Consider the following 26,432-nt stretch of genomic DNA (forward strand, 5'->3'; position numbering starts at 1 on the left):
AGAGGCGGAGCAAAGCGTCGACGACGTCAGCGCCAGCGGAACCGGGCACGGCGATTGGCTGGCGGATACGAAGGCGAGGGTCTGTTGCTGAGAGAAAAAGAGAGCAAGACTTGAGGGGGGGAAAAATCGAGAGCAAAGGAGGAGAAAGTCAAAGTGATGTCGATTCGCTTTAGCGCTCATAAACACCATTGTTTCTAGAAAATAGTGCCTCACCGAGCGCTCAGTTTTTTACCAGATATAAGCATCTGACAGTTTACTTCATTATTAATGACATGATATAGATCACAGGTAAGTTTAACACTCAGGTGTTCATTTAAAGAGATGAACATTTAAGTGCGGGGAATCCAAAATAACACACACACACACACACTGCGCTGTAAACATTGCCCCGCTATGAGGAAAAGCGACGGAAATCTCACGCAGCGTGTCATTGGCTAACGCGTCCTCGACACCTCCCTTGTGCCCGCCCACTTTCTGTTCCTATGGTTCCCAGCGCGCTTACTGGATACTGTACACTTCTGGACAAGCTGCCGGCAAGCTTTCCTATTGGCCCTCGCTGTACGTCGGTCACGGCTACTTTGACAACTTGCAACGCCCCGTAGTTTTTACTCGCCTGCCTATTAGTTACTGTATCCGTCGGCGCTCTCTGATTGGTCGAGCGGCCCAGCTGTTAGTGGTTCATTCACCATTTTGTGACTGTAGTGGAAAAGGGACGCGGAGAGTTTTTTTTTCTCCTTCCCAGTGCCTCAGAGTTGCTGTGGAGAGGAAGAGAGAGAGAGAGAGATGTTTCACGGATTAAGTGTAAAGTTAAATGTCGCTTACAGAACGGGAATGGACGAGCGTCGGTAACTGCACGAGACACCTCAGCTGCTGTTTGTACCGCTTCTGATTTTGTCTTCGGGTGAGTTGTGGTTAATGTAACACCGTTTATAATGGAGGTGTGATTTTTAGTTCATTTAATTGAAATGTTTTGGGGGTGACATTTTTTAAACCGAGACGTTGAGGGAGAGGAAGCAGCGAGATGAGAGGAGAGGAGAGGAGAAGCGAAAAGAAGAGAGGAGAGAGAAGAAAGGGGAGGGAGAGTGGAGATGCCGTTTAAACTTTGTCAAATGTTGAAAGCCAGCGTTAGGAGCGAGCTCGATAACAAGTAAGTACGCTGTGAGTTCCTTGTGTTGAAGTCGACTCCCGTGTGCACGCGCTACCGTCCTGCTCCGTGCTCGAGCCTCGCTGTGTGTTTGAGGTTTGAGCTCAGACACAGTATTTACCATGCATAAAAATGTTCACGCGCCAAAAAGGACTGCTGTAAAAAAATTATTTATATATATATATATTTACCTGAATTAAAGTCACAGATTTATTTAATGGGAAGCTGGGAGCTGTGTTGCTCAGCTGTAAGGTGCTCATGACCTGCTGTGTGTACCGGCGCGTTGCATAAACATCATTTGCAACTTTACTACGTGCACTGCTGTGTCTCCTGCACACTGCAACACCACTGAGCGTATTAAACATCGTCTTTGCTTAGTTTGTAATGTCGTTCTTTATTTATTTCTTTCCTTTTAATTAACTAATTTATTTTAAATAAAACGACACCTGGCTCCCCCTGTTAGCTCGTGCACTATTCCCGTGACATTGGGAAAGGCGCTGTAGTACTACGGCGCTGTGCTGCGCGAGCTGACGCTTTAGTTGTGATTCCTTGTTTTTGCTTTTTTCTTTTTGATAATATTTATGTAAGAATAAAACAATTAATTCCTACCAACATTAGGCTGATGCTTGCTTTTACTTCCTATTTTTAGTTCATATATCTAACAAACGTCCTCAAATGGGTTTCTTTTACATTTCTTATATATATATATTTATATTTATATGTATGCATATATATATATATATATATATATATATATATATATATATATATATATATATATATATATATATATGTATATAGAATGCATTGAATTGATATACTTTAAGTCCTGGCTCTATGAGTGATTCTGGATAGAATTCACACACACTCGAGGCTTTCTGCTGTGAATGTCAGTGCTCAGATTCTCTCACCATTTCCTCCTGTTCTATCCTTTAAGACAGATGCATGTAAATATACCGTGTGAAATACATATGCATTCTGCAGGGTGGTGTGTGTGAGCAGCGTGTCCATAATGACTGCTATTGCCCTGCCTACATTTTAATAAAATAATAATAAAACCGAAGGAGGTTTATGTTCACTTTGTAACGCGAAAGGAACTCAACCTTTAGGACCTTCGCTTATTATTAGTCCTGTCAGATTAATAAGTGACGCGTGTCCGTGCTTGATGTGGTGGCTGTTGAGTCATTGTGCTTGGAGATGTTGAGGAACGTGTCTGAGCTATGTCACAGATGCTCCCGACTGGTCTGATTTCTGTACCTGTCCAGGGCTTACACTCGGTTAGACACGGAAGGCCAGGAAAGGTTCAGGAGGTGACCATGGACGTTGGAGAGGTGGGTTCGTGTGGGAGTGTGGGAAAAGTTGATTTCCAATGCGTCATGTCGTCAACGTCAGGAACCTGGTGGATTTCTCAGGACTTCTTTTAGTTAAGGGGTAATGGATGGGCAAGCAGGAATTTAGCAGAGTAGTAGTTTAGAAAGGGATGCAGACCATGCATGGGTTGCAGAAGACTAGTCTAGATCTGGAACTGAAGAGATTTAGTAGAAAGGTGATAGAGGGCACCCGTGCATGCTCCAGTTCAGGAAAACCCTGCACTACTGCAGCCCTGCACCCTGCTCCATGCCCCAAAATGCATTTTGGTGTACGTGCTGATCTGCAGTGCAAACACACACACACACACACACACACACACACACACAGGGCCCAGTTGATATTTAATTGTAGAGTTACTTTCGATGTTGTCAAGCACAGCATGTTGTGGTTACAGTGTAAATTCTGGTGTTTCTAGCATTGTTGCATAGTGTTGAGTGTGTCTGTGAGTGTGTGTGTGTTCTGAAGGAGTAGCCAGGAAGCGCACTATCAACACTCATTTTTGGGTTCACTCTGCAGTAGGTTGACAGGAAGGATTCACAACTCTGTCCACTTTTCACATCTTTTTCTCTTTCGAAACACAAAAGTGAAACCTGACTTGTCCTAGTTTTAAAAAACAGTGAGTGTGTGTGTGTGTTGTGTGTGCTGCAGTGATGCACACACATATATGCACTGCGAATAAGTGACCAGGCACAATTTTGATAAAACACTATATCAGATGATAATAACACATTAAGGACATCAGGGATTATTTTTTAAATATACTATAACAACTCTAACTTTGGTTAATGGATTCACTTTTATTTGTCTACGTGGAATATCTCGAGTGGGATAGAGTAAGCTTGACCGTAACGCACGTCACTCCTTAAGGTCAGACCGTGAGATATTTGTTATGTTATTTATTTGGACACTATTGGGTTTCTGTAATCGTTGAACATCTTTGTAAATGCTTTTAATACTGACCACAGCAAGGGCTGATTAATTCACTTAAAGATTATTTATCTGTCTACTGATAACTGCTCTGTGTGTGTGTGTGTGTGTGTGAGCTGATAAACCACAGAATCCTGCGTCACACGCTCATATAGCCGAGGTCAGGGATTTTCGTGCATTTAATATAGGATGTAGAAATCAGGGCATGAAGAAGATGTGCTCTGTGATGACACTCTAGTCAAACTGTTGATATGAGTAAGTAGTCGGTTCTGTTAGCGTAATTATAACCTTGCCTCAACTCAACACAGGCCTTTTTTTACCCGACATGGAACACCTAATACCGTCTATACGCTCTCTTACACAGCAGGTCTCAGTATGCTGTATGGCTTATCTGAATAAGAGTTAGAATTGTTCAGAAGACTCTGGGAAAAATAACACACACACACACACACACACACAATCAGCACTTATTTTTTTTTATCAAATTAATTTGCAATAAAAGACATGTAACACATTTCAAAACTTTATATTTTTCTCAAGCACATGGAGCAATATTTTATGCAAAATAATGCAGGATTTGTGCCTATTGTCATGGAACAGAATGGGTTTTTCTATTTGTATACACCGTTTTGCAAATAATAACGCACTGAATATTCAGGAAGAGGTTGTCGCTCGTAATGACTCACGCTAAAATCAACACAAAACGCTGCAAATACTAAAGCGGTGCGAAGGGTTTGGGAAAGGAATGCTTTGTGCATGTGGGATTAATGTCCGTAGTTTAAATATATTTCAGATTGAATCAAAGTCTTTCTGTGTGTGTGTGTGTAAAATTATTCCATATTATTAAAAGATCATACAGCGATCATAGTGAAGTACTATAAAAAATACCATGAAACAAGCTGTTTTTTTTAATAATGATATTTTATCATAAGATCTGTAACTGGACTTGTTATGTACATGCACATGCTTTTACACTGTTGCTTCCTAGCTGTAAATGATATACTGGATCTGAACGCCATTCTTTATGGCTTGAGCTTTATCCTTTGTAATTGTTTATTATAATGCTGTTACTATATGTTATTATGTGAAGGCTAAATAAGGTAGAAATACAGTTATTTTTTGGGAAAACAAGCATCCTTAAAGGAACAAATAATAATAATATTTAATAATAATGACAACAGCAATAATAATAATAAACTACTACTACTACTAATAAAATAATAATAATAATAATAATAATAATAATAATATATTTGTATTTGTTATAAAAATAGAATATGTTTTATAAAAATCTAATAATAATAATAATAATAATAATATATTTCTGTTATATGATAAAAATAAATAAATAAATAAATAATAATAATGCATTTTATTAAATACTTAATAGTAAATAATATTAAATAAAATTATGAATAAATAATATTATTATAAATACTAATAAAAGCTTTTTTGAATCAGAAAAACAATGTGATTAAGCATGCACAGCTGAATCAGTGGCCTGAACTCAGTGTCAGAACAGATTTGACATATTTTCTGGTTTTATGGCGAGAGTGTAACGTTGAACCCTGGTCACAAATGATCTAAATTCATGTCGCCATAAAGCCTGTGACATTTTGCAGAACTTGGCAGCAGAAAGCTGCAGAGAGATGAGAGCGTCACCGTGAGGAAGTCCGGAGCAGATCAGTAGGAGGTATATCGACGATACTCCAAGCCTCTGGTATTGGTGTGTTGTCATATAACGTGAATCAACAAATAGGATGGAGTGAGGTGTTTTAAATAGGCGCAGCATTTATTTAAAATAGCGACAACAATTATTTAGTAATAACAAAACACACTATTTCTTATAATCATCTATAATTCTCTCTTGTATTGGGCTTGTAGTCATTCTCCACTAACTATATTGTGTGTGTGTGTGACATGGTTTTGAAAATGATTATTAGACATTTCCTGCATTTCACGCTTGTGTTTCAGGTTCTCTCAAAACTTCACACGTTCTGACCGGCTTAGAATATCTTGCAATATTTTTACATCTCAGACTGAGACTTTCACTAATAAAACATTTTTGAAAACATTTTATTGTATTGTTTAAATAATAATAATAATAATATCCATCCATCATCTATACCCACTTTATTCCTAATTAGGGTCACGGGGATCTGCTGGAGCCTATCCCAGCACACATTGGGCGAAAGGCAGGGGTACACCCTGGACAGGTCCCCAGTCCATCACAGGGCCACATATAGACAGACAACCACTCACACTCACGGGCATTTTAGAATTACCAATCAACCCTAATGTACATGTTTTTGGACTGGACCAGTAAACCCACGCAGACACAGGGAGAACATGCAAACTCCACACAGAAAGGCCCCTGCCTGTTCGAACCCGGGCTTCAAACCCAGGATTTTCTTGCTGTGAGGCAACAGCGCTAACCACTAAGCCACCGTGCTGCCCTGTAATAATAATAATACTAATAATAATAATACTAATAATAATAATAATAATAATAATAATAATAATAATAATAGTTATTATTCAACACTGGATGCATAAACAGAATTTTGGAAGATATGGCCACTTTTTAGACTGAAGCAGACATTGTCTGGTTTTATGTGAAGAAACCGAAACAAATGACACAGGAAGAAGCAGACAATTTCACTTACAAAACTGCACCAAACACTGACTTGATTTATTAATTTATTTATTTACTGTTTACAGCTGTTTGTTTTTTACAGATTTATTTGATGTAGAAATTTTTCATCATATTATATTATATCTGAAAGCATCTTTGCTCCAGAGATTTTCACTTAAGATCTTCACTTAGTTAAAAAAATAAAATAAAATAAAAGACTAGAGAAGATACTGAAGGTAAGGCAGTCAGTTACAGATAAACAGTGATCTAGTTCAGTAGCATATTTCTTCAAATGACAAAGTAAGAATTTCCACATTCTCCTTTCACAGGCATCTTGGACAGGGAACTCTGTGTGTGTATGTGTGTGTGTGTGTGTGTATGTGTGTGAGAGAGAGAGAGAGACAGAGAGAGAGATTTACTGGTGTATTTCCAGTTAAACAGAGTACAGAGCCAAGCAGTTATGTAGAGATACATGAGTACTAAATATGTTTTTCCATTAAAAAAAATGTGTGTGTGTGTTTGGAAGAGAGAGAGAGACAAACAGAAACAGAGAGAATAAGGACTGGGGACTAAGAGCCTGACCTTAATGAACACTTATTCTATATAGTGTTACATGCTTATTTTTGACACATAAAATTTATGTCATGATTTTTAAAAGTTATGTGTGTAAGATAACGTTAGTGTTTTTAATTTTAAAAAAAGTTAGCTTTTTTAAAGTTAGCTTTAGCTTTAAAGTTTTTTTAATAAGTTGCTCTGCAGTTTTTAGCACTAAGCATGAACTTCTATACAGTCCTATATACAGTATCTGAGCAATTCAAAATATCTGTTAAAGAAAGGAGGATAAGAATGAATAGATTACTTCTCAGATGAAAACTGAAAAAATTGGGTGATTTGGTTTTACATGCAGTTACTGAAACGCATGAAAAGGTTTCATGTTTTTCCCCAGAACAACTTACCAGCCAATTTCCTTCTAAAACTACGTGACAGTGTACTTAAGAGAAGTGATGCAATTTTAAAGGCGAAAGGGGCAAAGGGTGGCCAGCCAAATATATATATATATTTTTCTTTGTTACTGCTGTCTACTGCTATTTATAGTAATGTTTTATAATAGTAATGTTTGCATGCATCTGTATACTATTTCATGTTTTGTAACATGTTATGTTACTAATATTCATAGCTACATAACATTAAAAAAATAATGGTTTATTATTACAACACATTATTATTATTATTATTATTATTATTATTATTATTATTATTATTATTAATTAATTATTAATAATAATAATAATAATAATAACACGACCAACAGCAGCAACAACAACAACAATAATAATAATAATAATTATTATTATTATTATTATTTTTAAATATGGCTATCTAGTTTGGAAAAAAAATTTTGCATACTGACATCTGTATATCCAACTAAATGTCTTGTTATACTATGTAGTATCATTGAACTACTCAGTAATTCTATGTGTTTTTCTGTGTAGGTGAAAGTGTGATAGAACAAAAAAGATCTGGACCAGAGCATTTCTTTGCACTTATTGGCAAAAAGGCAACAATCCACACACTTGATTAAAAATGAAAAATAAAAATTTCTTAATGAACGCAACTAGATACCAATACAACCTCACACGTTTAACTGCAACCCTTCAATGTTCACCCTAACCATGTTTATGAGACTGGTATGGCTTATTTGGTGACTGTAAATACTGAAGACAGTCTCAGCTCTCAGTCTGTAAATACTGAAGACTGTCTCAGCTCTCAGTCTGTAAATACTGAAGACTGTCTCAGCTCTCAGTCTGTGAATACTGAATTTATTGTTATATGTTTATGAATCTATTTAAATGTTGATTTACTAATCTGACCAAATTGATCTTATGTTTGTATCATGTGCCCTTTGAATTGATATCAGGCCAAAGAGAGCCGAGATACAATCTTGAAAATGTCTTGCCACACCCCCAAAGGGAGGTTTACCATTACAGTGGTTGAGAGTGGTGGAAAGTCTTCAAGATGATAACAAATATTTAGACCCTTGTAATTACTGCTATTAGTATGGTTTGTGGATGATGGCAGGCATAACGTGAAAAGAATAAATGTAGTGAATGAATTCTTTCATATCTCTATTTTACATATACACACACTAAGACACATTATCTTTTTCTCATTACAGATTGTCATAAGGTGTAAAACCACTTTGGGTGAGCCTGCTAAGGAACAAGACGGAAATAAGTCCCGCAAGAAGATTAAGACATTTGTGAGAAAGTAAAAAGGCAAACAAGGTGGACTACTTCAATAAAAGATGAGATCACTCAAGAAATCGAAAGGACGCTCTCCTCTGTCCACACGGGCAAAGAGTGTGAGGAAAAGAGGAGATAAACATGACAGACAATCACAAACTACACCTGCTGCAGTGTCACCCCAGAAAAATACTACATCCAAGTTGGACAGCTCTGAAGGGAAGACAGTCAAAAGGAGCAATACTCCAAACAGGGAAGGGCTAAAAGGACAGATAAAAGGATTGTCTGTGGAAGTAGATCAAGCTGAGCAAATTGTAGTGAGGGTCAATAAAATGACTACTCCTGAAAACACTAGCTCAAAAACGCATAACATTACCATGACAAACAGTATAACCAGCAACACACTGAGCACAAACACACCAGCCAATAGCGCAAACAAGAGCGTTACCAATCATAGTCCCATCACACTATCAAGTAGGAAAACAGCTACCTTCAAAGCCAGAGTGCCCAAGAAAAAGTATATGTATGAACATGGTACTGTCAGCACCTCTCCGGTCAGTCCTCCTGTACCTCCACTTGCACTTAATAGCAATCACCTCAGTAAATTTTGTAACCCCATTACTCCTAATAGCCACCTTGTAGCCAATAATGTTGTAACAGAAGCAGACAGCGTTACGTCTGCCAACATAAATAGCAAAGTTTTAGCGGACAGTAAAACAACCACAGAAGCCTCAACACTCAATTGTCTGGATAGGGGAGAAGTTGTCAAAGATGAAGTTCCGTGTATGAGAAAAAACACTGTGGAACAAGTGAAAACAGATGAATTTGCAGATGTTGCCCCAAACTCAGCTTGCTCGTCATCCACGGAAACTGCCAGTGAGAACGCTCCAGATCTAGAGGTGGTGGAGTCCTCTAATGTGCATCAAAATATAGGGACTACCTTAAACAGGCCAAAAAGCCCAATAACCAGAGCGCTATCCCTGCCTCCGAAGCTTTCCCAAAGCAACCATCAACTTGAGCAGGAAAGCTTTTCAGGAATAGCCGAGGCACTGGCTAAAGGCCTCAAGAATCAAAGAGTGCTAGCACGCCATCAGAGAACCAAGGAAATAGAAGGAGAAGATGCAATCAAAGAATGTGTGTTTATACGTGGTGTGGTGCGTGGGGCTACGAAAGAGCAGCTCAATGTAGAATTGCAGATTAATGGGGAGGAGATGCAACTTTTGCTCCCGTTTCATTCATTAGTAAATCATCCAGACAAAACTATTGACCTCATCTTAGATGCCCCTCCACCAGGCAATGATCCAGTGGAAGTCGGGACACGTGTCTGTGTGCCTTATGGAGAAGATAAAGGGAAAGAATGGTATAGGGAAGGAGTAGTGACACAAGTGGACTCGCATCCAGCTGTTGCTTGCCCCTACAGAGTTCTACTACATGAAGAGAAAAATCACAATGAAGCAGTGAACAAACGAGATGAGGGGCAACAAAGATCTGCCGTTCAGGCGGTGTGGGTTTCCCGACAGAACTTGCGCCTTCTCGTCCCACCATGGGAAGGAGATGTGCAAGAGAGAGAAGAAAGAGAAAAAAGGGAAGATATGGATGTAGAAAGAGAGATGTGTCAGCTTAGTAGGGGGATGACTATAGGAGGTACAAAGCCAACTCTGAAGAACTCTGATATTAGTGGTCAACAGTATGAGGGCACACCCACTTCTTCATCTGCATCCTCACCAGCAATTATGATGTCAAACAGTGCACTAATCATAGTAACCGGAAGAGACAGTCAGGTGGCTGAGGACACAGATAGAGATAGAGCAAGAGAAAGAGAGAGAGAAAGAAAGCAGCTACAGACTCCAGAGGTTGACTTGGAAGTTTTAAGGCTTAACCTGGCACCTCTTCAGGATGCAGTAGGTACTTTGGTTTCTGGAGTGCCCAAAACAGTTAGACCCAGCCACCACAGACAGATCATTTCTAAGCCTTCTGAATACTCAAGCCCCATCTCAGTTGTCCGAGGTCTTGCTGGCACTTCCTTGGGAACCCACCTGACTGGTGCACTATCATGCAGCCCACAGCCGCCTGCTTCTTCAGCTTTTGTTAGCACTGACGGAGTACATTTGCAGCCCCACCTTTCAACTGTGCCTCCCTCACCTAGCTCAAAAGGTTCCCTTACACTCTTGGACAAGAGCCCTACTCCTTCACAGACTCCTTCTATCCCAGGGAGTTCTGCCTCCTCCTCAGCTTCCTCGTCACGATCACGAACTCCACTTTCTGCTGCTCAGCAAATATATAAGAAGGGTGATGTGGTGTGTACACCCAATGGTATCCGAAAGAAATTTAATGGAAAGCAGTGGCGTCGTTTGTGTTCGAAGGATAGCTGCATGAAAGAGTCACAACGCAGGGGCTACTGCTCTCGACATCTCTCAATGCGCACTAAAGAAATTGAAGGAACAAGTGGAGAGAGGGAGCTAAAAAGAGGAGGAGGGAGCAGTTCAGGAACTGCAACCCCTTCAGACTTGCGGGGCCGGGCTAGTAGCGAGTTTGACTGGGAGGAGACATCACGGGACAGTAGTGAAACCAGCAGTCGGGGAACTGACTCACGGCCACGTCTAGTTCTTCCATCTCTTCTGCCACAGGATTTTTCACGCTTTGACTTTGATGAATGTGAGGCTGCTACTATGCTTGTATCTTTGGGGAGCTCAAGATCAGGGACACCTTTTTCCCCTATATCAAACCAGTCACCTTTCTCTCCAGCTCCCTCTCCCTCCCCTTCTCCACTTTTTGGTTTCCGTCCTGCCAATTTCAGTCCTATTACCACTTTAACAGTCTTACCTCCTCGTCGCCACCGACATGCAAGTGGTACTAGCAGCTCCAAGCTTAGTACCTTAGTGGCAGAGAAGGATAGGGAGAGACTTGCACCTGGCATTGTACCATCTTTCCAAACCAGCTTAACGTTCACTGTACCTGTAAGTCCTAACAAGCATAAATCAGATACCTCACAACCCACAGCTCTCGTTATGCAGGATTGCACTAAACTTGAACTGGACCAGAGCACAGGAGATCTCTCAGTAGGAACTTCCTTTCATGTACTTTCTCCTCAGACAACCACTTTCCCTCACTGCAAAAGGCCCACCTCATCCACAGCTTCTTCACTACCACCTTCTCCTTTAACCTTAGAATCAGGGTCACAACGCTCAGTCCCTCAACAGACACTGCATGACTCTCCTGTGATTGTTCGAAATCCTGAGGTTCCTCTAGCCAAATTTGCTGATTGTCCACTGGTAAAGGTTGCAGATAAGGAGGGGGCAAACTCCAAGCATGACAACTTGACTGGCGTTCACCCTGGTGCAGGATTACAGATGCCTGTTCCAATTAATGCCACAGCATCTACTAATGGAGCAGTCTTATTACATAGCCCTTCATCAACTTTGGTTCTGGTGTCTTCCATCTCTTCCCTTCCAAATCCTAACCCTACAAGCCTCACCACTCAATCCAGCCCTGCCTTATCCTGCATATCAGTGCCAAGTCCTGCTCCTGAGTCGGCTTCCTTTGGTTCAGGAGGAGGAGATCAGGGAAAGGGAGGAATAACAAAATTACAGCAACCTGTACCATGTCACCCTGCACCAACGGCTTTGTTGCCACTTTTACTTCCTGCAGAGACTTTACACCCAGTGCCCTGCAAGGACATCATCATGGGACGACCAGGAACAGGTAAGATTTTTCAATATTAAATTTTTTGAATGTCACCATTCATTCTTAATAGACTGGCTAGCAAGGTCCTTCTCTTCACTAATTATCATCATTCAGAAAATAAGGGCAGGCCTGTCCTGGAAATATTGTATTGTATTTTCCTATGAACTGAAATGGTATCATGTGGAAGCCTGAGGTCTCCACCCCATTTTGATGAATTACACATGTATATTTAGGAGTTATGAAATTTGTGGGTCAGAAATCAGACCTCAGGTATAGACTTACTCACTATTTAGACAACCAGACATACAAGGTGCCTAAAATGGTGGGGTGTCTTATTTTTGCATGTTTTATTTGTGTGTCTTTATTTATTCTACAGTTGGATTTAAGCACATTTTTCTTGCATGCACTCTGCTTATCAAATAGCCACATTATGTCCAGTACAAATGTCAGAACTATATTTATATTAATCAATACTATAAATTATGTCAGCACTAAAGACAATTTTATATAACCATTTTATATGTACAATATTGGCTAAATATGATAATAACAATAATAATAATAATAATAATAACGCATTGTTAAATATTGCCTACACCATGTACACAATACTATTTCATGCTTTAGTATGGGTTAGTGTCTATTTTATGTTATATGTATTGTATATTAATATGACTATATGCATATTGAAATGTTGCTTGCGTTTAGATTTTTTTGTTGTTGTTTGTTTTTTGGCTTAAAGGCAAGTGCTTGTCTTTAAAGGCGGTGATGGTGAAAAGTCTGAAACCTTTATGCATGAACTGCACACAGATGATTTGCATGCATGCGACACCCAGAAAATCGATTCCGAAAATGAAGTATGTGTGTAATCCTGTCTGTGAATAGGAGCAACTTTCTCCACATCTCTTTTGGACTTGGTGGCAACTCTGAATACAGCGCTTATTGCTGAGAATCTGAAGGAAACAAATAAACAAAGCGTCCACATATATAGACTGAACCTTGATAAGAATAATAGAATGAGCTAAAAAAGAAAGGAATGAATGAAAATGCCATTAAAATGACTTCATACTTTATACATAAACTGTTAAACATGCCACATAAATGCATAAACTATCCCCAAACAACTAAAATACTCTGATTAAACACAAATACACAAAACATTTGGGATTTTTATTTTATTTTTCATACACACATACTACATAGAAAAAAAACACATACACCAATCAGGCATAACATTATGACCACCTGTCTAATATTGTGCTGGTCCCCCTTTAGCTGCTAAAACAGTCTTGACCCGTCATGCACTGTGTATTCTGACACCTTTCTATCAGAACCAGCATTAACTTCTTCAGCAATTTGAGCAACAGTAGCTCGTCTGTTGGATTGGATCACACGGGCCAGCCTTTGCTCCCCATGCGCATGTATGAGCCTTGGCCACCCATGACCCTGTTGCTGGTTCACCACTGTTCCTTCCTTGGACCACTTTTGGCAGATACTGACCACTGCAGACCGGGAACACACTGATCGGTGTATGTATGTTTCCAACATGCAATGCTACACTTATGATCTCTAGTGAATAATTCATTTTCATATTCTTGAATCTGCATTGCTGTATTGCTGAATAGATGTAGACATCATTGCATGTTGAGTAGTGAGACTGTCCTGCCAGGAATAAATATTGCTTTATTACGTTATATACCGCTGACTGTAGTAACACTACAGTGTTAATTACACTAATTATCTATGCTGTTCTTACTGTATAACTTGCCTTATATTTCCAAAAACATCTATCACCTTATTACTTACAATCTAACGCTACTTCCGTTAGCAGGGGATGCTGATTTTGTAAAAATTTTTCCTTTCCATCCAGAATGTTTAGACAACTAGTAAAAATATCAGTGGGTGCCATGTAGGCCTAGCTGCTTAAGTAGGAAGTAAGAATCAGCAGGAAGTAGGAAGAATCAGTGAGAAGCGAGAGCACAGAACAGCTTTTGGGCATCATGTCCAACTTGGTTGTTTTGGCACTGATGAAGACGTCCATTTGCACTGCACCATACTTTTCCTCGTAAGTGGGTCTCTGAGGTGCAGATACCACTTGCCTGAACATAGATTATGTGCCACCTTGACATTGCATCACCCGTATTAATATACAGCCCCAGCAGATGTGTCATGGACCTGTGCAAGGTGTAGAGAACTCCATGCATGGTTACTTACAAGTAGCTCTTGTCAACAATATCTTCTCATCTGTACTGATAGCCTACCAACTTATTTTTCTATTACTTTTGCACATATCGATTATAATATTTAGCAGTATTTTTTGTATGTAATGTATAAATCATCTTTGATCAGATAATCTTCTGAGTGGTGAAGGAAAATGTAAGGGACAGACAGACTACCTTTACTCCAAGTATCTCCAGCTAGCTTAGAGCTTACCAGAGCTAACTTACAACATGACATGGGCAGAGCCAGACCCCTTTCCAGGATGATGCCGAGGGCAGCGTAGAAGGTGGCTTTATAAGTCTCGAAGAACCTTCCAGATGCAAGTAAAGACATAGCATTTATCAGCACTCATCATCATATGGGGTTTAAATCTGCTGGTTGAGTACACCCGGTTGACATGGGCATTGCTGTGCAGTCAGTGTAGAGGAGTCTGAGTCAGGCCTGGTTAAGCGCCAGGTTATTTGTGAACACTCGAGGGCATCATGCACAGAGAGCCGCATATGTGTCTGCCTGTGTGAGTACAAGGGCGCAGAAAACGAATAACGATATGAAAATCTTGCTTTTCAGTCCAGCAATAATGAAGAAGAGGATTAATACTGCTTTCTACCAGAAGTTGCACAAATTTCTACCTAGATCAAAGATATCACAGTATTCGATCGAATCAACCAGATCGGGAATAGTTTGTTTTGTTTTCTTGTTTTTTTTTCCTCTGGATTTTCTTCACGGGAAAAAAATCAAGTCGAGGATGAAGTGCAGAGAAAGAAATTGTTCGACTCCAGAAGAGCCTGAGGAGTTGTCTGCATATTAGAGACAGCGAGTGACTAGCTAAATGCAGGGCAGCAATGCTAATGAGGGAAAATCGTCTGAAGGAGTCCAGTAGCGTTCTACGACTAACACTCTTAATATATAAGAAAAACACACGCACCAAGGGAGGAAGGAACGAGAGAAGATGCAAAGTAAATAGCTCCGTACTGTGTTCATGTAGTTAAACATACACACAGGCAAGGAGGTGAAAGGGAAAGATTGATATATGACAACAGCATTTATAGCGAATACTACCTGATCTATAGTGCGCACTGTGTGACCTTTTTGCAAGTGCATGAAGTGTCCATGATAGTTACTAGGAGATGAAATAATATTGAAACACGAGTATGCTCATTTGATATAATATAAAATATTATTATATGATTGCCACATATGCCTTAAGTCTAAGCCCCAGGTCACCCAGGTTTGAGCTCTGTCTCTGCACAACAAGTCCTTGCTAGAGAACAAGCCTGACAAAATGGTAGGCAGTACATGCTTTACATGCCTAATTGCATCAGAAATAGACAAAGGTAGGTGGCTAGTTAAATTAAAGGGGAATTAAACTGATATAATTTTTTTAAATGTCAACCTGATTAGCTAGTTGTTCCGAAGCAAGATTTATGTAGGAACGCTGCATCATTTATATAGACATTTCTGACAGACTGGAAAGTGAAAAACTTTCATCCTGTTTAGTCTACTTTGTGAAAACCCCAGGGAATACAGTGATAATAATAATAATAATAATAATAATAATAATACATATTGTCACAATTATTATTTTTATATATATTTTATATTTTTTTATATTTTTTGTACTGCACTAATTTTGATGTGTGGCTTGATATAACTCCGCCCACAATCAACAACCCGATCGATTCCCTTCCGATGATATTCATCACGCTTGTTTGCATTAAGTTGAATTTTTCCACACCTCCTATGCAAGTCTTTAACTCCGACAGACCCGTGAGCACGATTTCAGCTCGACTTCGTAGAAAATGGACACTAGACAGCACAAACTAATTGCTTGGCTCAGCTACAGTGCGAATGTGTCATCATAGTGATCAAAGCAAGGCCACACAAAAACGACACACTATGATGTTCTTCATTCAGAGGCTTGAATATGAACATGTACGTTAGGCTGATAGATTAAAGTTAATAAAGTCTGATTAATAATCTCATTCAAGTCTGACTTAAGATTGCAAGTAAATGTAAATATTCAGTGATTTTGTTTGATGAGAATTAGATAATATTAAATAATGTTTAAATATGTAAATAATATTTATACATTTTATGAAATGAAATGAAATGAAATTGAATTGAATTGAATTGTCAGTCATGTTTTCTGTAGATCCTCTAACTCTGGTTTGCCCAGTGTGTGTGTGTGTGTGTGTGTGTGTGAGACAGTGTTGGAAAAAAGAAATCATGTCTCTCAGGTCATGGGTGATGAGATGGTCAGTTAGTGTAACCTGAATTTTATTTGAGATGGGTGTCCTTGGAAAAGAGCAGGCCTTTCTCCTAGTCCTCGTCTTCCTCTGTTAGAGCCTAACTCAATCTCTGTGCTCTCGTCCCCTCTTTCTTCTCTCCTTCCTCCCTTTCATTCCTCCAGCCTTGTGCACCATACAGCAGTTAACGGCAAAAGCCGCTTTAGTTACTATTTTTATTTAAGTGTGCGTTCATGTCCAGTCGTTCTGTTTGGAAGCTTATCAGCTGAACCGTGACTGGCAGGTTTAGCCATTTCTTACACTATACTTACTTTATTCTTATTTTTTAAAGACATGTAGGCACTTTATATCAAATCGTCTACGGAAAATTGAGTAGAATAACGTATGTTGCATTATGCCTTAATTCTCCTTATTCTGTAGAGTTACAGACATGAACAGGGAATTTCATGCATTGTTACTTTTCCAAAAATCCAGAATGAGAGATTAAAAGTATATAAGGATTGAACTGCAGTAAAAAATTAAAAAGTTTATTGCCTGTGGATTAAAAGAAGGCTTTTTATCCTACTTATTGGTCATTCAGAATCAGTCAGCGTGCCATATCAAGCGTAAGCATGGGTTAAAAACTAGCAGCAGTATTTGTATTGTGTTTGTAATTTTTCATAATGAATCACTTTTTTTCATTAATAGTGCTGTAAAGCAAGTAGTCTGTTTGATTCAAGCAAGACACCAAACAGGAATTTGGTGAATACTCTAAACTGGACAATCTCAACAGCCGTTTAATGCAATTTAGTTGTTTCAGTCCTGGCTGTATCACAATTTTAATCATCCATGCTGAAGCGGAAAAAAGCTCCACATTGTGTGTAAATAGCCTTTCATTTCATACCGCCCGACATATTTGTGCGAGGAAATCTTCTGCGTCATTTTAAAAGCATCATTATATTAGTAAATAAAATATGTGTATTAAGTCACTTTACGCTAACGTCAAAGCAAAAAAAAAAAAGCCTTCAAGGTTTTTATGACCTAAATGTTATAGATACAGTGGGGTTTTATTACAATCGGAAATAAACACAAGGCTTTAAATATTCAGAGTTTTTTGAAATATTCTGAAACCAAACAAAGAAAGTAAATGTTTAATATCTGGAATATTTAATAATATAAATATGGAATATAAAATGTCAGCATATGTGTGATATTGAGCATGTTAACTGCTTTGTACAAAAAGATCAGATTTTCCTCATGTCTAATCTCTTCTAGTGAAGCACGTGTCCATCGGAAATGGATCATAAGGTTTTGCAGAAACTGGTGGAGTGCGTGCCAGCTCGAGTGCACGCTGTCATTAAAGCAAAAAAAGGAGAACTCAGATTGAGTGTCATATAATTTATAATAAAACAAACTGTTGTACTAAATTGAAAAAAGAACACAAATTTTCACTTGTGCTCTCAGACCTTTGAATGGTTTCATGCCAAAAGGACCAGAAGTCCACTCAGGGTCAACAGGCTAAAGATATTTTTAAAAAAACAAACAAAAAAATTTCACTGGCTTTCAGACGATGCATAAACACTCCACACACTGATACACAACTATTGATTACATTAATATTAATTACATGGATGCTCTTATAATGAATAACTCATAAGTTAATTATAATGGATATTTTTATGTATGACAGAGTTGATATATATATACATATATATATACATACATATATATATATATATATACCGATCAGGTATAAGATTATGAGCAGTGAGAAGTGAAGTGAGTAACACTGATTATCTCCTCATCATGGCACCTGTTAGTGGGTGGGATATATTAGGCAGCAAGTGAACATTTTGTCCTCAAAGTTGATGTGTTAGAAGCAGGAAAAATGGGCAAGTGTAAGGATTTGAGCGAGTTTGACAAGGACCAAATTGTGATGGCTAGACGACTGGATCAGAGCATCTCCAAAACTGTAGCTCTTGTGGGGTGTTCCCGGTCTGCACTGGTCACTATCAAAAGTGGTCCAAGGAAGGAACAGTGGTGAATCGGTGACAGGGTCATGGGCGGCCAAGACTCAATGATGCACGTGGGGAGTGAAGGCTGGCCCGTGTGATCCGATCCAACAGACGAGCTACTGTTGCTCAAATTGCTGAAGAAGTTAATGCTGGTTCTGATAGAAAGGTGTCAGAATACACAGTGCATGACGGGTCAGGGCTGTTTTGACAGCAAAAGGTGGGACCCACACAATATTAGGCAGGTGGTCATAATGTTATGCCTAATATATTATCCGACCATGTAGATAAATGGATACAATCAGAAAAATAGTCATTTAAAAAATTAGAAATTCTTCTAGCAGGTCGTTTATCAGGTATAAAGTATTTTAAAAATGCCACTTAAGAAGAAATCCTGTGCTCTCTCATACTTAAACATGTTTAAGCCGTTCAGACTGATGTTTATTTGAATGTTGGCAAGACCTTACTCATGTTCCTTATGACTTTTCTAGGGAAAAAAATATCATGTGCTGAACTCTGTTAAACAGTCATTTTTCATTTTGGTTATGAGTCAGAAGTGTAGTGTGAGAGCAAAACTAAAGCTACATGGCTTCGTAAGCATTGATGGTAAACTTATAGAATTAAAAGGTTTATGGAAATGTACGTTTATGGATAACTTCAGTCACTAAGCAACTTTTTTTTTTTGCTAGATATTGGAGATACAGTGGATTCCAAGTCTGAGACCCCACTGAAAATATGGGCTTTTCTTTGGAATATTTAAAAGAAAGAAAGTAAATTATTATGTTATCATTTTCTTGAATATTTAATATTTAAAGATTCAGCCCTATTTCCGAGTCTCTATTTAAAATGAGTGATATTGAGCATGTTTGTATGAAAGATCAGATTTTCCTCATGTCTAATCTGTTTTACTGAAGCATGTGTTCAGATGACACTTTAACGGATTTGATCTGAAATGAATCATAAGGTTTGGTATAAACTTGTACAGTCCATGCCAGCTTGCTCTGTTTATACCATGTTAATATTAAGCACGGGTTTATACTCATAACCCTTACAGAAGGGGATTTTTGTAGGGGTTTTTTTTTTTCGGTGTAATTCTGCATCTGTTTGTGTCCAACTGACTCAGTGTGTGTGTTAAAGCTGTGAGCTCAGCACTGTTGTGGACTTTTGATGAAACTCATCAGAAAGCATGTCACTGAAGTCACGTTGTGGCTTTGATGTGTGCTCACTGCGTCTAAACAAATAAAATTCCCAACAACAGCAACAACTAATTTCCTCAAGGTTTAACAGGGCTGTTTATGCCGAGGCATCTGACACAACGATCTCCTGATACCTACAACATAAAGTAACGTTCTCACCACACACCATGATCCCTTTTCAAATGCACCTAATAAAGCTGACTATAGAGGAGATCTCTCACCCGGATACTTTATTTTCACATAAATGGTTAAAAATAGGATTAGGCCTTGAGTAGTGAAGATTATTTAACAAAGTCAAGATTGTTTAAGGTTAGAACATGACACACATGGATTTTATCTGATAGAATGTTATTTGGTTGAACTGATTTTTGGAGTTCTTTTAGAAAATATATTGGTACAGAGGAAGAGGTACAGGCTACGGAACATACTATAGCTGGTGTGTGTGTAAGTGTTTGTGTGAGAGACCGAGAGAGAGAGCGAGTAAACGGTATCCTCTGTTGGCAACACAATATTCCCTCACCCTTATTTAGCAAGAACCTATGTGTGTGTGTGTGTGTGTGTGTACACTTGTGTGTGGGTGTGTTGTGAGATTTTTGCGAGGGGATTCATGGCTTGCATGTGTTTTTCTGTGTAATGAAACACTTCTTGAAGGTTTTCTAAAATTTAGTTTTTCATGCACATCCCAGCTTTTTGCATGTGTGTGTGTGTGTGTGACTTGCCAAACACTTACCAGTGTAAAATTCTGTTTGTTTATTTTAGTTAGATGGGGACAGTGCAGTGAGTTTAGTTTGCATTTTTGTAGATATGTTTTGTAGATATTGTGTGTGTGTGTGTATGTATATATATATTCTTATATATATGTATATATATACCAAGAATATATATATGTATATATATACCAAGAATATATATATGTATATATATACCAAGAATATATATATGTATATATATACCAAGAATATATATATATATATATATATATATATATATATATATATATATATATATATATATATATATATATATATATATTCTTGGGACTACAGCATGTCCCCACCAGAATATCAGACAGTTTTGACCTTGTGGGGAACTTTAACTGAACCCCGCTGAGAAAACCTGCAGCTTTTAATTAAAAAAACTAAAAAGAGCAAAAGCTGATTTTTTTAGTTACTGAGGTTAAGGTTAGAGTTAGGTTTTAGGTGAAGGCAAAGAATAAATTAGCTGCATTAATAATTATGTCAGTGGAAGGTCCTGACAAGGAGGACAGCGGTTGTGTGTGTGTGTGTGTGTGTGTGTGTGTGTTAGAGATTACAAGAGAACTATACAGATATAGTCCTTTAATTACTGAGTCATGAGAAAGCAAATAAAATGTTTTTACAGATCAACATTGAAGGCAGATTTTCATGAAACCTTTTTCTGGAAAAAAAGGCTAAAGTCTTAATAAAAGTCTTATTATTGGTAGAGAATTTATACTCAGAGGTCTATACATGTACATGTGTTTAAACATAGATGTTTCAGTACAGATACAATGGATAGAAAAAGTCTACACCCCCAAATGGCAGGTTTTTGTTATATATACACACACATATATATATATATATATATATATATATATATATATATATATATATATATATATATATATATATATATTAGGGTCACCAGTACACTGGTTCATTCATGCAGTGATTTAATCAGCCAATCAAGTTGCAGCAGTGCATTGCATAAAATCATGTAGATACAGACCAGTATTTCTATAACTGCTCATCTCCTGGGATTTTCTCACACAACAGTCTCTATAGTTTCCTCAGAATGGTGCAATAAAGAAAAAACATCCAGTGAACAGAAGCAGTTTTTTTGATAAGAGATGGCCAGACTGGTTCGAGCTGACTGAAAGACTACAGTAACTCAGATAATCACTCTGTACAATGGTGGTGAGCAGAAAAGCATCTCATACTTCACAAGTCATCATTAGCAGAAAATCACATAAAGTTTCATTTCTGTCATCCAAGAAGAGAACACTGAGGCGGCAGTGGGCACAGACTCACCAAAACTGGACAGTTGACGTCTGGAATAACGTAGCCTGGTCTGATGAATCTAGATTTCTGCTGACTTCACACTGATGGTGGGGTCAGAATGTGGCACCAGCAGCATGAATCCATGGACTCACCCTGTCTTGTTTCATTAGTGCAGGCTGGTGGAGGTGGTGTAATGGTGTGGGCAATGATTTCTTGGCACACTTTGGCCTGTTCAATCATTTGAATGCCACAGACTATTTGAGTATTGTTGCTGAATATGTGCATCACTTTATGTCCACAATTTAACATCATCGAATAGCTACATCCAGCATGATAATGCATCATGTCACAAAGCGAAAGTCAACAAAAGCTGGTTTCATAAACATGACAATGAGTGCACTCGAGAAATCTGCAGGAATTGCAAGACGCAGTCATGTCAACATGGAGCAGCATCTCAAAGGAATGTTTCCCAAATCTTGTGGGATCCATGCCATGTTGAACGGAGGCTGTTTTGAGGCCCAAACCAGTATCAGTGTAGTGTTCCTAATAAAGTGATCTCTGTGTGTGTGTGTGTGTCTGCTTCATCTGTAGCATGAAGGCAATGGCAACTTGTAAAGAACAGAAAACCTGTTTATTTAAAGCACCATTTAAATACAGGGTCTAAGGGCGCATGTGGTGTCACTAAACATTTCTGTGAAAAACCATTTATGTACATCTAAATCTTTCTAACCGGAGACTTCAGGGTTTAAGATTATGCGTCATCATCATAGCTGTGTAGGTGTGTGCCATGCTGCAGGGATAACACAAAACCTTTAGGAAAACGTAAAGTAGCCATAATTACTGATTACTGTAGTGCTCCAGACTTTATCCGATGTCTCTTCCACCCTAAGACCTTATTGCCAGCGTGTAACGGTAGTAGCTAATTATTACACAAGCACATATCGATAGGATTGACATAACTGTCATGAGATTTCCATTATGAGTGAGTCGAGCTGCAGAGAGTGAGGACAGGTTTTATTTTCATGCCAGAACTATACAGCTGTAGCATGTTGGAGCTTCTGAACATCAGAAAGAGCCGTGTTACCAAGGCAGCGGATGCAAAATACGTGAGAAAATAACAAATGTATGTAAAGAACTATGTCACACACATGCACACACCTATACAACACCGCACTGCACGTCAAACAGAACATATACTGCACCGGCAGTGAAGAACATCACGCTTGTTATATGGCTTCAGGCAGTTTTACTTCAAAAGACAAAAGTGTTTCTGTGAAGCACACACAGAGCAGACATTTTGTGTATTCAGCACTGCTGTAGCAATTAAAGTCTAATTGTGATGCACCGTCAGGCATACCTGTACATGGTACCTGCTGCCTTATAGTATTTGAATTCCTACTTTGTAATTGTAAACAAGGTTGTGCGAATAATAGCCTTCATTATACTATTATATACCGCTTCTCTGTGTGAAAGTTCAGTGTTACGAGCTCGTCCTCTGGGAGTGAATTCGGAGGTTGTAAATGGCAGAAGTCTATTTTAAACTTTAAAATCTGTGCCCACTTGCATTATTCAGTTCACCCATTCATCTCTCTGTCATTCTCTGTCTGCTCTATCTTTGTTTTTCACTCAGTCACCTCTCTCTCTCTCTCTCTCTCTCTCACTCTCAGTGCTGCAGTGCAGAAGCCTCTGGTTTTTCAGTACGATAGTTCTGGAGAATCCTGCCTCCACTGCCACACTGTTCCCTTCCCATTAAATCCAGTCCCGCCTCCCGACCTCACAAAACTGGAAAAAAAACAAAAAACAAATGAGCAGAAGTGTGGATACTCACCACACACTCATGTTCTTATGTCGACCAACAGTATGCGTTCGTTAGTCGTCTCTCGAACCCTGACTGGATTTTATGACTTGCATCAAAGTTGCACACACTGACTGGAACACACAATCTGCGTGTTTAATCACAAGAGCTTCAGATAATTGTCTTTTCGTATTCCTTCCCTATGTCCAGCCTGGCTGTCTACCGTTCTTTATGCAGCGGCCTGCTAGATTTTTTTAACATGTGCCAGTGCTGCCTCCGTGTGGACATGATCTGACATTACATACTGTACACAAACACACCATGTCGTCACCTGTCCTTTTTCATTTAGATTTATTTATTGAAGAAACTCCTGCACAGCTTATGCTATCCAGAGTGACTTACGATTGAGACAGCTGAGCAGTTACGGATTAAGGGCCTTGCTCACCAAATTAACAGCTTAGCAAAAGTCAGATTTGAGCTTACAATCAATATGTATTACAATACAACACGGTATAAACTGTCATATGACACACTCCACACACACACACACACACACACTTCCCACAGTAACTGTACCTCTTCATCACCTCCCCCTCTCTGTGTTATCCATTCCCCTCCATGCTAGAGACAGGATAGTTACAGGAATGAGAGAAGGCTTTATTAAATATATTACATCTCTCTCTCTCTCTCTCTCTCTCTCTCTCTATATATATATATATATATATATATAGAGAGAGAGAGAGAGAGAGAGAGAGAGAGAGAGTGTATGTGTTATTTATTTTGAAATTAGGAGAAATATTGACAGCAGTTCACAAAAAATGAATATATATATCTCCTAATTTCAAAATATAGCTATTGTTATTTAGAGTGTATATTTAAAGGAAATGACAACACATCAAAATAACCCAAGATCATGCAGTATTTGCAGAGCTTTAATAACTCAAATAAATGCAAATAATTTGTAAACAAGTTGTGTTAATGCTTTGGCTAAATAACATAAAGAAATCAGTATTTGGAGGAATAACCCCGATCTGCATGCGTTTTAGCTCCATGCTCTCCACCAGTTTTTCACATTGCTGTTGGGGAACTTTATACCACTCTTTTTGCAAAAAAGCAAACAGCTCAGCTTTGCTTGATGGTTTGTGACCATCCATCTTCCTCTTGATGACATTCCAGAGGTTTTCAATAGGGTTCAAATCCGCCCGGTAGATGATAACTAGTCACCCAAAGTGGCATTATCAGTGCTTGGGTAACTGTTGCCATGGCAATAGTAAATGAGAGGCTGTGATTAAGTAGTAATCAGACAAAAAAAAGTACAGAATTAATTGGATAAGATAACGATGTGCAAAAAGTAGGCATTACAGTTTTAATTCAATCATACTAAAAATACCCGTGTCTCTGCTCAGGGTGGAATAAAATGGTTTTCAAAAACACATTACATTTTTAAATGCCTTTTTATTTAACCTTGTGAGTGATGATTGAAGGGGTTTAGATCTTTTCCAGCAGGCAAAGGGTTAAAAACTTGTTTACTACACTCAGTCTCAGCTTGAGGCAGTTCATCCTGGCCTGATTGGCTGAAAATAAGAGCTTCAAACAGGATCATTGGTCAGGATTAAGACTGGTCCTGCCCACTGCTGAAAATGCTTGTCATTGTTAGTTGGTGCACACTGACAGTTTGATTTGACATCTTTCCATCTTTATAATTAATATTATGTATTTTAAACTGTTTATATATATATATATATATATATATATATATATATATATATATATATATGTGTGTGTGTGTGTGTGTATATATATATATATATATATATATATATATATATATATATATATATATATGTGATGAAATGTGTTGTGTAGCAATATCTGCTTTTCATTTCTTGCTCATCCAATGAGAGCAGCTGTGTTTTCACAACTTGTTTTTTATTCTACCCCTCCCTGCTCTTCTCTCCTCAGAATGACTCTTGTTCTATTTTTACTTGCCTGACTCGCACTCTTTCCCCTTCCCACCCATTTTTTCCCTCTCTTTCTCTCAAGCCTGTACCTACCACTGATTTTAGTAGTAAATATCTCTATGTTTCTGTATGAGTAAATAGTACCGAGTTCCCATTTTGAAACTAATTATTCTGTGTAAAACATTATACATGGAGGAACGTATTATGCTTTGGCTGGGATAACAAACGTGTGTGGAAAATGTAGTCATAGTTTTGGCAATGTATGTACACACATACCCCACTCCATAGTGTGAGTATTTGTAGTGGCACAGACTGATACTGGGCCCAGGGCCAAGGCCGCATTGCCCTCTACAAACAGCTTGGTCTTTCAGCACTCTCATACCTAACTGAAATGCTTTTATCATGCACTAGAGACACTGTGTACGCTCGTATCAGAGTTTTCGGCCAGTAACCTGAGTCACGTGACATCATTATTATCTTGACCTCGGGTAGTTTGGCAAAAACCAGAGCGTGCACACTCCCTGTGTGTGCATCAGCTCAGCCTTCTCAAACAAAAAACACAGTAATCTAGAGTATGTAGTGAGTCATTTAGCTGCATAAAGGAAATTTGATACTACTTGCAAACGTAACTCAGAAATGCTGTGATCTTTAAAATCTGATTTTCCATTTGATTTCTCTCTCTCTACAGTTATACAGTAGTCCTGGTGATTTTTTTTTTTGGCTCATACATCGTTTTTATTTATTTGTACGCAGTGTTTTCCTAATGATATTTGTAAATTCAGTGCCACTGTGTAATACATGTGCTATTAATCATGTATGAGTTCTCTGTAAGATGATGTTTTTTTTAATAGTCTAGAATTTATTAGTAATATTTATATATATTCCTAGCGGTGCTTCCTTTTTTGTTCCACGGAAGCGATTCGCTGTGGCAGATATGGGTGAATATGAGTCTGTTCTGACTGTAAGAGGCTACATTTAGACGTGCATTTAGTTTTGGTGTG

General features: G+C 38.4%; 1 protein-coding gene across 5 annotated transcripts in view; it reads left to right on the forward strand.

The window, feature by feature from the left end:
• Window positions 1-693: 693 nt before the first annotated feature.
• Window positions 694-26,432, forward strand: part of cicb (capicua transcriptional repressor b) — a 46,881-nt gene continuing 21,142 nt past the window's right edge. For 2 of the 5 annotated variants that reach the window (XM_058382696.1, XM_058382872.1), the window contains exons 1-2: window positions 694-901; window positions 8,254-12,022. In XM_058382696.1, the coding sequence (XP_058238679.1) occupies window positions 8,383-12,022 (3,640 nt within the window). In that variant the 5' untranslated portion in view covers window positions 694-901; window positions 8,254-8,382. Of the gene's footprint in view, window positions 902-1,001; window positions 1,148-8,253; window positions 12,023-26,432 lie in introns of those variants that run through there. The other 3 variants (XM_058382528.1, XM_058382787.1, XM_058382611.1) reach the window with 2 other exon arrangements.

This window comes from Hemibagrus wyckioides, linkage group LG01, assembly GCF_019097595.1.
Source record: "Hemibagrus wyckioides isolate EC202008001 linkage group LG01, SWU_Hwy_1.0, whole genome shotgun sequence".
In the NCBI taxonomy this organism is placed as follows: Eukaryota; Metazoa; Chordata; class Actinopteri; order Siluriformes; family Bagridae; genus Hemibagrus; species Hemibagrus wyckioides.